Here is a 13481-nt window from a genome sequence, read left to right as displayed (position 1 = left end):
AGCTAAAGAGGGTATTAGAGCTTAGAAAGACATACAAAAGCAATGGGTGTGTGCTTTTGGAAGGAATCTGTGCTGTATCTGTAAGGTAACCTCTTACACTTCACGTGATGCAGACTGCAAAATGCCACCAGAGGCATTTATTGTGAAAGTGGCAGTCTCCAGAACTTTGCATATATATTTTTTCCATAGTGTTATATGATATGAATACATGAATGCCTTCTAACTCTTTGTAAGCGAGAGGTAAGTGTGAGAGCAGTGAGGCAAGAAAGATGAAGCTCTAACAAGATTATTCTGAATGCAAGACAAAACACATTTGTTTAAAACAAAAAAAAAAAAAAAAGCACCTTGAAATAGGTTTCTCTTGGAATGCTGCTAAACATGACTTTATGAGTAATGCATGTTTGTCTGCTTGTCTGTTTAAAACACATGGCTTTTTGCTGCTTGGGAGCTTCATTTGGGGGTTGGTACGTACACGATAAGTTTCTTGCAGGAGCTGGTGCAAATACAGGCAATGAACATTTGGAAAAGGGACAGGTTTTGGTCTGAAGTGGAGGACTGTGAAGAAATAGGCAGCTCCCTTTTACACTCATGTTTGTTATCACAGAATCACAGAATGGTTTGGGCTGGAAGGGACCTTAAAGACCATCTAGGTCCAACCCCTCTGCCATGGTGAGGGACACTCCTACTAATAAATGTTGCTTAAAGCCGCATCCAACCTTCAACACTTCCAGGGAGGGGGCATCCACAGGTTCTCTGGGCAACCTATTCCAGTGTCTCACCATCCTCACAGTAAATAATGTCTGCCTAATATCTAATCTAAATCTGCCTTTTTTCAGTTTAAAGGCATTTCCCCTTGTCCTGTCACTACACACTCTTGTAAAAAGTCCTTCTCCAGCTTTCCTCTCGGCCCACTTTAGATTCTGGAAGGCTGCTGTAAGGTCTCCCCAGATCCTTTTATTCAAGCTGAACAAGTCCTCTAAGTCTTGGTGACCAGTATAATCTTGCTTTCTTGAACTGAAAGAATTTGAACCTAGGATCTAAATAATAGGAGGTTAGATTTGGTGAAAACGTTAATTTCAACCTTTCATGCTTCCTAATGCTCCATTTAACCTAATGGGAATAATAGAGCCTTCTGCTTTTTCACAGTACTGGTGTAAACTGTGATTATTTTTTTCTATATTTTGTTTTAAAAATGTGTGCCAGTTGGCTGATTGCTGTGTTGAACTGAAGCAATCCCTGCTGTAGCTGGCCTGCCCAATTTGGTGAATTATTTAGTGAGAAAGGTTATTCATTCAGCAGAACTGAGCAGTCCTCAAGTTCATGCTGTTTATAATTGAAAATGATTTCTGAGTGAGTTAATTATTTCTTGCTGTCTCACTACCCTCTACCTATTCTAACACTGTGTATTGACCTTCAGGAAAAACTGAATTTCAGCCCTGTGGTTACTAGCAAATGCTGGATATTTTGGTTGGGGTGAATATTTACTGGTTTTCCTAGGAGGTTCAGACATAAAAAAGTTTAGAGGACCTCCAGGTAAACATGTTCATGGTTCAGCACTTTAATGTGTCAATTAGCTACTAACACTGTCAATAAATTGGACCTGTCAAAAATAATAGTTTCCTTTCCAGTCTTCGTCTCTTGCTTTACCTGTCTGCTACAAGAAATACATTACACACCACCTAAAGCAGCATAAGCCAACTTTTCCATGCCTACAGCAAAATTTAACAAAACAAGGCTGCTGTCTTCAAACCTGAGTCTTGCACAAATTACTCTTACATTTCCAAGACGTGGGCCATATGACAGTCATGCTTATTTCATTGATTGTGTATTTCTTTGGTCGATGGGCTACAGAAGCATGTTGCAAATGAAGGAAGCCCATCTGTGTGCCAGCAGATGTAGCTAAATGCCAGTAGGTTGTGTTCACAGACAGACCACACAGCTCCCAAGTTCAGTAGGCCTGCTAAAATGGGATCATGTGTGCTACAAATTGCTTTGTTGCACAAAGCTGTGAATCAGTGGGGGATTTAAAACATTGTTCAAGCATGCAGTGGTCATCCTGGCTGATCAGCAGTCAGCAGTGGCTGAAGGAGGTGGCAGTAAGGATAACAGAAGGTGGCCAAGTGTCTGTGGTAGCCATCTGCATCTCAGAGACCTGCCAGCCAGACACAGATTTCTCTGTCATGAGCGTATCCAATCTCTCTTTGAGTCTCTGTAAACCCTTAGTGTCCACACATCCTGTAGAAAGGAGTTCCACAGCTTCATTTTACAAACAAGCACACCTTTTGTTTTGAATCTGCTGCCTTCTGTTTTCATTAGATGTCCTCTAGTTCCTGCTTTAATATATTGTTTTCTTACATCTTAAAATTTTCATGCAGGGTTTGGTGGGGTTTTTTTGTTTGTTTATTATTACATAAAATTTGGTGTAATAGGCAATGACAATGTGGTTTAGCTCTCAACATTTCCACCCACTGGAGATCAAAGCAAAAAAGAATGAATACCCTAATAGTGGGAGTTTATTTTCATTTTAAATGAGATGTAACAACAGGTTATGAAGAAAAACATCTTGTGATGGTTATTCAGCTGTGTAAGATTGCAGCGTTCCACCCCGTAAGCAGTGATATGAGATTATCACAGTCTCTCAATTACAAGATATTCTCGGAAGGGAGAAGAGGCCAAGCAGCCCATTGTCCTGGTGAAGGGCCCTGCCCTGGGAGGTCCCTCAGGGAGCAGTCTCAGGCAGCACAGCCAAATTGTTTGTGGCTGAAGCCAGGTGCAAGCTGTTTGTCCAGATTTAGATATGGCAGTGATGTGCTTTATCCCGAGGGACTGCTGCTGTCCGTGGAGCTGAGTGCATGGCTGACTGCCTTGCAGGATGACAACCTTCTTGTGCGATCCAAATCAAACCAGTGGCATGGCCAGGCAGACCCAGGACCCCAGCCAGGGTCTGTGCTGTCAGTCCCTCTGCCAGTCATACTGAATCTGTGACGCAGATACACAACAGGACTGATGTAAGATTTGCTTGGTGTGCACAGAGTGGCTCTGCAACATGAGACAGCCCCTGGTCAGGCCATGTGGACTTGCTCTTCAAAACCTCACGGGTACAGCCTCTTGCAGATGCTATACCCAGTGCCATAGGATTATGTTTTGGAGCCCTGAGTGCCACAGTATGTTTCTGATGAGCTGGGCTCAGGTGATGATGCCCTCTGAAGGGCGTACATCACCTAGAAGAATACACTCAGTGGTAAGGTGATCCTGCTCCAGCCAAAGTCTGATTCTGTGTGCAATAGTGAGTGCCTGATGCTGTGCAGAGGGAGGGGAGTTACAGCAAAACTTGTCATGGCCCCAATTCTCATGTTAGCCTTGCTCTTTCTCCTCACAGGTTATATCCAAGCCTGCAGAGGACTGATGATCTCCGCTGTCTGCCTGGGCTTCTTCGGTGCCGTTTTTGGACTGGTTGGGATGAAATGTACAAAAGTCGGAGGCTCCGATCAGACTAAAGCAAAAATAGCTTGTTTAGCTGGACTGATTTTCATACTCTCTGGTAAATATACTTCATTTCTATCAGTTTGCATATTTGAAGTCATACCGGAGCCGTTTCTTTTCTGCAGAAAGCCGTGCACAATCCTCCGTGACTTCGTTGACTTCAGGGTCAGGCCCAAAGCTCTGCTGCCAGCTCCACTGAATGGTTTGTCTTATGCTTTTCAGGGTTGTGCTCTATGACTAGTTGTTCCCTGTATGCAAACAGGATTACGTCTGAGTTCTTTGACCCTTCTTTTGTTGCACAAAAGTAAGTACTTTCCTATACCCATAAATCTTTCAAACAAGTAGACCTTACATTTCCTACTGCACACCAGAGCCTGTTTAGATAGAGAGCAGCTGCTTCTCCCCTTGGGCAGAGGAGGAGAGCGGGCTGCAGTTTTACTTGATCACAGTTTCTAACTGGAGTAACCAGGTGCTGAAACTCAATGAACAAACACTTTGCTGTGCAGTGATTGCTCCATGGGCTGGCAGGGCAGCTGGGGTTAATGGGGAGTGAAGCCTGCCTGGATGCCAGAGGTGCAGCACGAGGATTGCACAAGAGAGAGGGGCTCATTATGTGCATCATTCGATAGGAGAGGGAGAAAAGCATTTCCTTGAGCTTTTGATAGAAGGTGGTTTCCATAAAAGTGTCGAGCGCTGTGCAATCTTGATTCTTCTTGAGGAGAGGAATCTGCAGGCTTTGTGGACTTTTTGCTAACAGATTTTCAAATACAGGTGACTGAAATTTGGATCATAAACCTTGTCAGAACCCATGATCTTATAAGCACTGACATAAATTCTTTGCCTATACTTGCAGTTAAATTTAAGGGAGTGAGTATTTGTGAAGTTCTAGGATCTATACCAGAAATAATGAGCATCCCTAAAGATCTCTTTTAAAACTGTGCAAGTTCTCTGGACCTGCAAAAGCAGCAGTTCACAAACCAGCACTTGGATTTTGGATTGACATCTTAACTTCCAAGTCTGAAAATGTTGGCTGTAAATTATAGCATCACAGACTTTCCTGCTTTGCCTTCATACATGATGTAAACTCTTCTTTAAAGGCAAGGATTTTAAAGTTTTCTTGTCAGTGATTCCAGGGTATGTCAAACATTGGGAATCCTGAGCCTTTATGTTTCTCTTTGATAGAAAGAAAATAGTCTGAATAAATAACATTAAATGGATCTACATTTGCAGTAGGGTTGACGCTGCTTCTCCTGTCTTGAAAACAAGTTTGTATTCATTTTCTCCCTAAGTCCCCTATAGCATCTGCTTATTTGATACTATAAAGATAGGATCGAAAGGCCTTCAAAAGAAAGAAGGATGTGAGCTTCTGTGAAGAAAATGGAGCCTGGCTACATACACAGAAGTTAATTATTCGTCAGGCTTACTGTTCTTAGTGAAAAATACCATGGTTGTTGCCAGAAGTCCTTTTCCTACACTGTATTCCTGTACTTGTCTGCTGCAAAAGAGCAGACCTCACAGTGGAATTTTACTGTGAGAAATGAGAATGAGAAATCCAGTTTAAATATTGAAATAATGGTAGTAAAACATCCTCTCCAGAAATTACCTTTTTTTCTGGATAATGAGTGTAACTCAACTGTAGGCAGACATAATCATGACTGCAAAGATAAAGGCAGAGAGGAAATCCAGAAGTTTTAATCTGAGTTGTGCACAATGCATGTAGCTCATGCAGTCACCTTGCATCACACTGAGCTAATGGTGGCATTTAGATCCTTCCTCTCTCAACCAATGTAAAATTTCCGTTTTGTTGCCATCTGTGAGCCCTTACTTTGTTATGCATTGCAGGAGCATTTAATATGCTGTGCTGATATATTGTGGAAATTTGGTATTGTCTCTTCACAGAGAGAGGGTTTCAAGCCTTTTGCCTTTTACTGCACATTTCTCTCCTGGAGTTATTCTGGAAGTGTCAGAGACAGGCTTGAGATACTGTTAGTGGGCAACAAATGACACAAGATGTTCAGCATCCTGTGTCTGCCATCAGTATTTCCCTGCAGTGTCCTGCATTTGGAATAGGCACACTGACCATGTCTGAGTGCAGGAGGAATTAGAGACCTGTCTAAGGCTGTTTCCCAGGAGATTTTGGGCTTGAATTACATACCTAGCTGAGGTACAACAGGCAACACAGGGACACTCTAAACTCTGCCTTATTCAGAAAGAAATCTTAGGCTGGATTTTATGTTCTGATGTAATAGTCTTCATTGCTAATTTTAAATGGCTCCAAAGGAATTGCTTGATCCTTCATGATAACATGCCCAGAGTCTTGGGGACAATATGGGATGCCTTGGTTCTTGCAGCCAAGATATATTTAATTTTTCTTCAGACACCTCTAACTGGAGAAAATCTATACTTTTATTTTGCTGTCTTGCTGGCATTGCTCCCACAGCTTCTCTTAGGAAATTATTTTGTCACTTTACTTTTAATTAAGAAAACTGTAACTCTTACAGTCTTTAAGGTTTTTGTCCCTTGCCACAGTTTGAACTCACATAATGATGATTGTTGTTATTGATAAATGGGGTTGTTTATTCAAATTATCTGACTAGCTTCCCATTTTCTCTTAGAGAGAATTGTTTCCCTTCAGCTTCCCTTCAGCTTTCTTGTCTCTGAATGGGTTCTGCATAGTTCCCACAGTGTCCATTTTGATAAAGTTGAATATGTTCTTTATTTTCCAAGGATGATAAGAATCAGAGAATCAAAGTGCATTTTCCCTGGGTATTTGTACTGATTTGGAAGGAAGGTATTTAAGTTCTGCTCTTTATGTAAATTGATGTTCAGTCAGCTAATGAAGCTTTCGGTTTGCTTGGAAGTCTACATCATGGTCTTAATGTGTGTAACAACTAGAATATTTTTCTTCTGTACCGATATTCTACTTTAGTTCTTTCACTGAGTTCTGCTTCCCTGGATTATGGGGAAAAAAAATCTTCTTTGAGCCTGCTTGGTCAGTGTAGTTGAAGGTGGCTTTCAGTTCTCTACCGCTGAAGTTCCATGGTGCTCAGTGGTCACCAACTCAAAGCCTCTTCATCAATTTCTCACTCTCCCCTGAGCTGCCAGTGATCTAGTCAGATGGATTTCACTGACTGGAGACAGTGGATATGCAGCCACAGACTTCAGACAGCGACTGCTTTGGTTCTTGCAACTTAGAACTTTAAGAATAGAGGAGTGTGTTTCCTGCAAAGTTTTCAATTATAAAGTGGGAAGGGGGAAACAGCAAGTGCAGAGATTTATTCTAAAAATGCCTGTCTCCTTTTTCTTTTTTTTTTTTTTTGGAGGTACCAATGTTTATAAGGGTTTTTTTTTTTTTCCATGATAAGCTTTATTTACATACTGGGTTTTGGTGGGAGGCTAGAGCTGGCTTCTTTAATGCTGTAAAGATCACGGAATCATAGAATGCCAGGTTGGAAGAGGCCTGAAGGAGCATCTGATCCAGTCTTACTTGGCCACAGCCCGGTCTAGACAAGATGGCCCAGCACCCTATACAAGCAGATCTTAAAAATGGCCAATGTTAGGGAATCCACCACTTCCCTGGGGAGGTTATTCCAATGGCAGATTGATCTCATTGTGAAAAATTCTTCTTATGTGTGCAGTTGGAATACCCAGGGGTAACTTGTACCCATTATTCCACATCTTTTCCATGTGAATGCTTGTAAAATGGAGTCTCCATCCTCTTTGTAGCCACTGCTCAAATACAGAAACATGATGATAAAGTCTTCCCTAAGCCTTCTTTTCTCAAGGTTGAGCAAACCCAATTGTCTCCGACTTTTCCCACATGACAGACTTCCCAGTCCTCTGATCAACTTTGTGGCTCCTCTCTGGACCCTCTCCAGCTTGTCCACATCTTTTTTGCATAGCAGGGACCAAAACATGAGCACACTGTTCCGGGAGTGGCCTGACAAGCACTGAGTAGAGTGGGATAATGACTTTTTAATCTCTTCTTGATCACCTGTCCAGGTAGTCCTGCAGGGTGGCTCTCCCTTCTGAAGTGTCCCCTTCCCCACTCAGTTTGGTATCATTGGAAAACTCCATCAATGATACACTTGATCCCATAATCCAGATCACTAATGAAGATTTTAAATAGTGTTGGACCCAATATTAATCACTGGGGAAGTGCACTTGTGACACATCAGTTTTAACAGAAGCTATAAGTTGGTTGGATAAAACCCAGGGAGCCATACAGACACTGATATGCAATTGAAAACCTCGAGCTGTCCTCCCGAGTACCAATATAAATCAGAAAGGTGGTTTTCTCCGTTTGAAGATGTGGAGGAAAGACCAATCAGGACAGTTCTGCAACTCATTAACCTGGTTGTGTGGCAGTCACACAAGAAAGGCCATACACACACTCTGTTTATATGTGGTATAATAACAAATGTTGCTTAAAAAGTACAAACAATCCCAAGAACAAAGGCTGAATGCCATGTCTTCTTTCCTAACTAGGAGGTAACACTCAGGTGCCCCTTTTCTACCCAATTCTATCAAATATAGTATTGACTTCTTTTCTGCACAACTGAAGAGCTTCAGGAGGGGAAGATGGTGCTTGGTCTTCATAGCTCCCTCAGCCTCTGGCCAACCATTTAGTGTTGTTAGATAAAAATATGGAAACTTGTGTTTTACACTTTTTGGGCAAATGGTCTTGGCAAGTAAGTGTTACTGCAACAGCCTTCCTGGGTCTTGGTCCAGATGTGTTCTCCAGCACAAAGAGAGCATAGCTGTGGTGGTGATCTGCATCAGCTTCTGTGGGGAGCCTAGTCCTGGTCCATGTACCTTAGGTGTGCTCTGGCTATCCTGTAGGGATGAAGGGATCCCCAGGATCAGGCCTACCTCACATATGAGCTAGTCCCTTTGATCTGCCTTTACAGGTCAATAACAGAGGTGCCTGGAAGGTGTTTTAGAAGTGCACTTTGTGTGTTTCTTGCATGTTGACTGTAATGGGATCTTAGGTGATGAGCTCTGATGTAGATCTCTGCTTCTAAACAGAGAATCCACTGTCTTTCGAGAGACAGAAATCTTGAGTCACATGAAAGCCATAGCACATGGTTGGAAACGTGAGAATAGGTAGAACTGAAACTTGATGGGTTTGGCAGGTTTTGAAGTGAAATGGGACTGGGTGCAGAGTTTTCCAGCAGGGAAGGAGCTATGGCTCTCAGCAGTTTACATTGGGGGTTGGGTCTGTAAGCCCCATGCTGGTGTTAAGGAAGGGTTCTGAGACAGGGTCAGTTTATTCCAGCTTGAGCTTGGTGTCTCCAGAGATGAATGTAGAAATGTAGAAATTCCTGGGCCTTTATCCACTCATAGTCTGTGCACCTGATCTTCATGTGCTCTTTGAGAATCTCCCATGTGCCTCTTGGTCCAGTGGGGAGTTATAGTCTGGGCTCTTCTAACACCTCACTGGATTCTTTCTCCATGTCCATGTGGGCAGACCATTATTTGTTCTCATCTTCCAGCTTGGGCCAGCCTTGGAGCCCTCCAGGGTCTTAGCCTGGTTATCTTCAGATAAGGTTTTTCTCTCTTTATTCCCCTTCTTGACCTTTCCTGCTAACAAACACAGTTCTTTTAAAGTTCACCTACAATAAGTTTTGAGCAGGGCACACTTCATGCTGAGCTGCAAGCAAATTACAATTAAACTTAAGCCTATACAAATAATTTCTAACATTCTATAAGTAAACTTAATTTAATCCTCAACAGCTGGGCATGGGGAATATTTGGGGGAATCTAATCCTTTTTTAAGTAAAGAATAAAAAATAAAAACTCAACTTCAATGATGTGAACAGATAATATAAAAGGAGCCTAGAAGTCGGGGCACTAGTGAGGCCATGAAAAGTCAGGTGCAATTCCCATGGAGTGCTCTACCTCTGAGCTCCAATGTTTCTATTGCATTTTGGCACTAAGCCTGTGGGTCAGAAATTGCTCGACCCTGGTTGTCCACAGCATCTAGCACAGACACCGTAAGTGCAGGTTTTTGTCCCTTTGTGACTATTGTTTTTTTCCAAAATCTGTCCTTTACCTCTGGTTAGGCTTCCACGAAAACATGGAAAAGTGATTTTTCAGCTGCTTGGCCAGTGCTCACCCTCTTGTGACCTATTACAGAAATCACTGTGTTGTTTTTCGGGAGTCTGGGGCTCACAGACAACTTTTGGGTGTTTCTGCAGTGCCATTTTGTGAAGATACAAGTTTTTCAAAACAGCTGACAGGTATTTTCAGTTAGATAATTTGGTAATGTGGAATTAGGGCCTGTGCGCATGGAAGTGTTCAGAGCTAGCTGAGAAGAGCAGCTACACAGTGTTGCAGTTGCACAGGGAGGCTGTCAAGCAGAGGCTTTGATTTGGCTGCCTCACCACAGCTTACAAGAAGTCAATTTAGTAGCATCTGCTTGAACAGCACAGACACCTGGTTGATAACTGTGGCTGGATGGGGGACAGGGGCCTGTGTTTTCCATGCAGGATCCCAGAAGTCTGGAGGAGATAAATGTCTCCTTAATGGGAAACTGCAGCAGAGAAGGAGCAAGAGACACATGGTGTGTTCCAAAAGTGAGGAATAGGAGACTCTGGAGACTGTTGGGCTGCACCCTAATGCAGGTGATCCTAAAAGTGCTTTAAGGGTGGTACTCAGGCAAGGAGCTGGGGAATGGAGCAGACAAGGAGCAGCTGTGGCTTGCTGCTTGTCTTGAAGCTCCAGTGCTGAGGCGAGAGAAAAGAACCTCTTCCCGATGCCTGTCTTTTCCTTCATTTACTACTGTTGCTTTAGAAACATGGACTTACCTTTGGGGGATAATGCTCCCAAAGCATCACTGTCTCTCCTCTCAGAGACAAACAGAGCAGTTCCTGGCAGCAAAGAGTTGTTTGGCTGGCCCAGGCAGCAGAGGAGACCATTGCTGGTGACCGGGAACTCTGCCCACGGATGTGCGGGGGAGCAGTTTCTTCCAGACAGAATCCAGCCATAGGGACTGGAGAAGGAGAAAGATGCTGGAACATGCAGCTGTGTGGGCATATGCTTATATCAGACACACTTGTGTATGCATATATGCATACATTGCACATGTGTGTATGCATATTGCATATGCATATTATGCATATGTACAAAACCCTCTTGTTTTAAGGAGGTTGGTGTGTGAATAACGAGGGAGGGAGTCAGATCCTGAGAGCCAGACGGGAAACTTAAGGAGAGTTGTAGGCAGAATTTGTAGTCTCTGGCTCAGCAAAAGCCCCAGTCCAGTTTGGTTTGGGAGCCAACAGGAACAAAACTGAAACGGAGGAGCTGGTGCTGTAAACAGGGCAAAGAATGGTGTAACCCCACAGCAAAGCAATCCAGGAGGAGATGCACAAAGGCCAGGCCTTTTCCTAACCCTAACCCCTAACCCCAACCCTGCCTGTGCAGGGGGAGAAGCATTGCCCAAGTGTACTGCAGGGACAGAGTTTTCCTCCCAAGTCAGAGGGAGATAATGAAAAGAACGTGGGTGTATGGCAGAGCTGCCAATTTTGTGGTGAATAATGTATGTGTCAATGGAAAGTTATTCAAGAAAAATATAATATTTAGTTATTTTATTCAGTAAATAGCCCTGTTAAATGCATGTGCTCTTTTGTTAAATGCATTTATTGACTTCCTGTAGGTATGAATTAGGAGCAGCTTTGTTCATTGGATGGGCTGGAGCTTCACTCTGCATAATTGGTGGCATTATATTCTGCTTCTCAATAGCTGAAAACAGTAATTCTGCAAGGTAAAACACAACTTGTACTTACTGAAAGAAATCAATACCTATGTATTTGTATCTGCTATATGTATGCAGTTTGATTACTATTCCAGAACACTTTGTAATGAGATTCAGAAAAAGATTGTGTGGATAAAAGAAAATAAGAGGATTTAAGGATAATGCTCTGTCCATCATGAATGTAATTAAGAAAAGCTATTGACTCACAACAAATACTTGTGATATATACATATTTCATCAATTTACTACAGCTGGGAAACAGTGCATTCACTGATGTTGGGAAAGTGGTCAGGTCACTTTAGAGGCATGAATAGACAAATTTCTTTGATCTCAAATAATCTGATCAAAAGTGAGCAGTGGTGGCAGTGGGACTTCCAGCAGCTGAAGAGGGGTGATAACAAAGAGGAACAGCTGTAAGGAGTAACTGTTCACCTAGGATCTCCCACAACTCAAATTATTTTATGACTGGGACCTAATTTACTTAGCTGTGAACAAGGGATATGTGTTACAGAAAAGTGCATTGCAAAGACAGATGCTGGAGTGGCAATGTCAACTGGAATGGGGCCACACAGAGCAGAAATATGCCACCTCCCCTGAAATTTGTGGGTATATTTCCATACATTGCTTCTAGCTTTGTTACCATAATGCCTGGATGCAAAGATGTCACCTGTATGTGGGATGAGCTGTAAATGGTTGTTTTTTTCTCTTCAGGAGGGGGTATGCCTATAATGGAGCCACGTCTGTGATGTCTTCTCGTACAAAGGTCCACAACAATGTCCCTGACAAAACCCCACCCAAGCACTTTGACAAGAATGCTTACGTTTAGTTGCACTCTTGGAAAACTCAAAGCATTTTAAACATGATTTTGTACGTTTTATTCAGAGTGATTCCCCCCACCCCAACCCCAATGTACTTACCACTAAGACAATGACTTTTAAAAATATTAACTTGCAGCTTTTACATATTGATGTAAATTTTATTATATATTTTAAGATTGATGTTGGTATTGTAAAGTTTATACCTGGAAATCACAAGCTGATGTTGCATTCTTGAAAAAAATAAATGAGGTATTTACTAATTCAGTTTGTCATGTAAGCTGCTTATGGGAATGGCATCACACACATCCTATTGGCATATTGCTGGAATTTCTGACATGGGCTCAGTGCTGGACAGGACACACAATTGGAGTAAGAAGAATAAGGAATAAGAAGAGAGTGGGTGAAATATGGGACATTGTAATGGGAAATGTGGTACATATGGGATTTGGGGAAGCAGGAGCAGGTACTGATAGCCGTTGGAGTCAATTGTTAACAAAACCCGTCAGGAGGGAGGGTCTTGCATGGCCTCAGCAGAGCGTGTGCTCAAAAGGACGATGGCACGCCCTGCTGGTGACAAGGCACCTGCAGCGGCTTGTTTTCCTTCCCTCCCCCACGGTGGGTGCTGCGACACCTTCAGCTCCAAAAAGTCCCGAAGCCACTGACTTGCAAAAGGAAAGAAAAAAACCCAGGAAATTCCTGCTTGTCAGCTCTGCTAGTGGCATTCCTGAAGGGCTGACCAAATAAAAGCAGGCAATTCTGAACTGCACAGTTTTAGGTAATCCCGACTGAATTACAACAGCTCAAAAATTCAGCTACTATTTTTTTTTTTTTTGTCTGTCCATAGAACTGTGATGACTTTTGAGGGAATATTTGTACATGTCTATAAATGAGAAGAGAGATTACAAATAACCACAAAATGCTTTCTAGACTGAGTCCCTAAAATCAGACACAAAATCAGGTCTGTCATGAAGTTTGAACTGATGGACCTTTGGAGTTTCAATAAAGAATGGTTATTTTGGGACAATGGTGCAAATATAAAAAATGAATAGTCCTTTTTAATAATGGCACATAACGATAGAAAAGGTTTTGTACCTGACGCTGTCTAAATAACATCAAAGCTACAAGGTCACTTCAAGATTTTCATTTTACATTATTTTTGTACTTCATTTAAGTCAAAACACTGTCGTGTCTTTTTTTAAGAAGGCAGCCAATATGGACAAAACAGATATATCAAGTACTTCTGCAATCACAGGTCAGCGCCTTCTTTACTGTGGCTTGACATTTTAATATTTTTCCAATTGTTGTGCTTTTATACTAACAAAGACTCAACTCCAATACAAAAAAAAAAAACCAACAAACCAACTCCCCCATATAGGAGGACTTTGAATGATTATTAGTTTTAGACTTGAGCCTTTTTTCTTTTC

General features: G+C 42.2%; 1 protein-coding gene across 2 annotated transcripts in view; it reads left to right on the top strand.

Moving 5' to 3' along the window:
- CLDN10 (claudin 10) overlaps positions 1-12317 on the top strand; it is a 57747-nt gene extending 45430 nt beyond the window's left edge. For both annotated transcript variants that reach the window (XM_085057562.1, XM_085057552.1), the window contains exons 2-5: positions 3380-3541; positions 3706-3787; positions 11141-11248; positions 11951-12317. In XM_085057562.1, coding sequence (XP_084913688.1) covers positions 3380-3541; positions 3706-3787; positions 11141-11248; positions 11951-12065 — 467 coding nt within the window. In that variant the 3' untranslated portion in view covers positions 12066-12317. The remainder of the gene's footprint in view (positions 1-3379; positions 3542-3705; positions 3788-11140; positions 11249-11950) is intronic.
- Positions 12318-13481: the final 1164 nt, after the last annotated feature.

This window comes from Lichenostomus cassidix, chromosome 1, assembly GCF_008360975.1.
Source record: "Lichenostomus cassidix isolate B80296 chromosome 1, HeHo_3.0, whole genome shotgun sequence".
NCBI lineage: Eukaryota > Metazoa > Chordata > Aves > Passeriformes > Meliphagidae > Lichenostomus > Lichenostomus cassidix.
The sequence above is the reverse complement of the archived record's forward strand: the minus strand, read 5'-3'. Positions and strand labels throughout refer to the sequence as shown.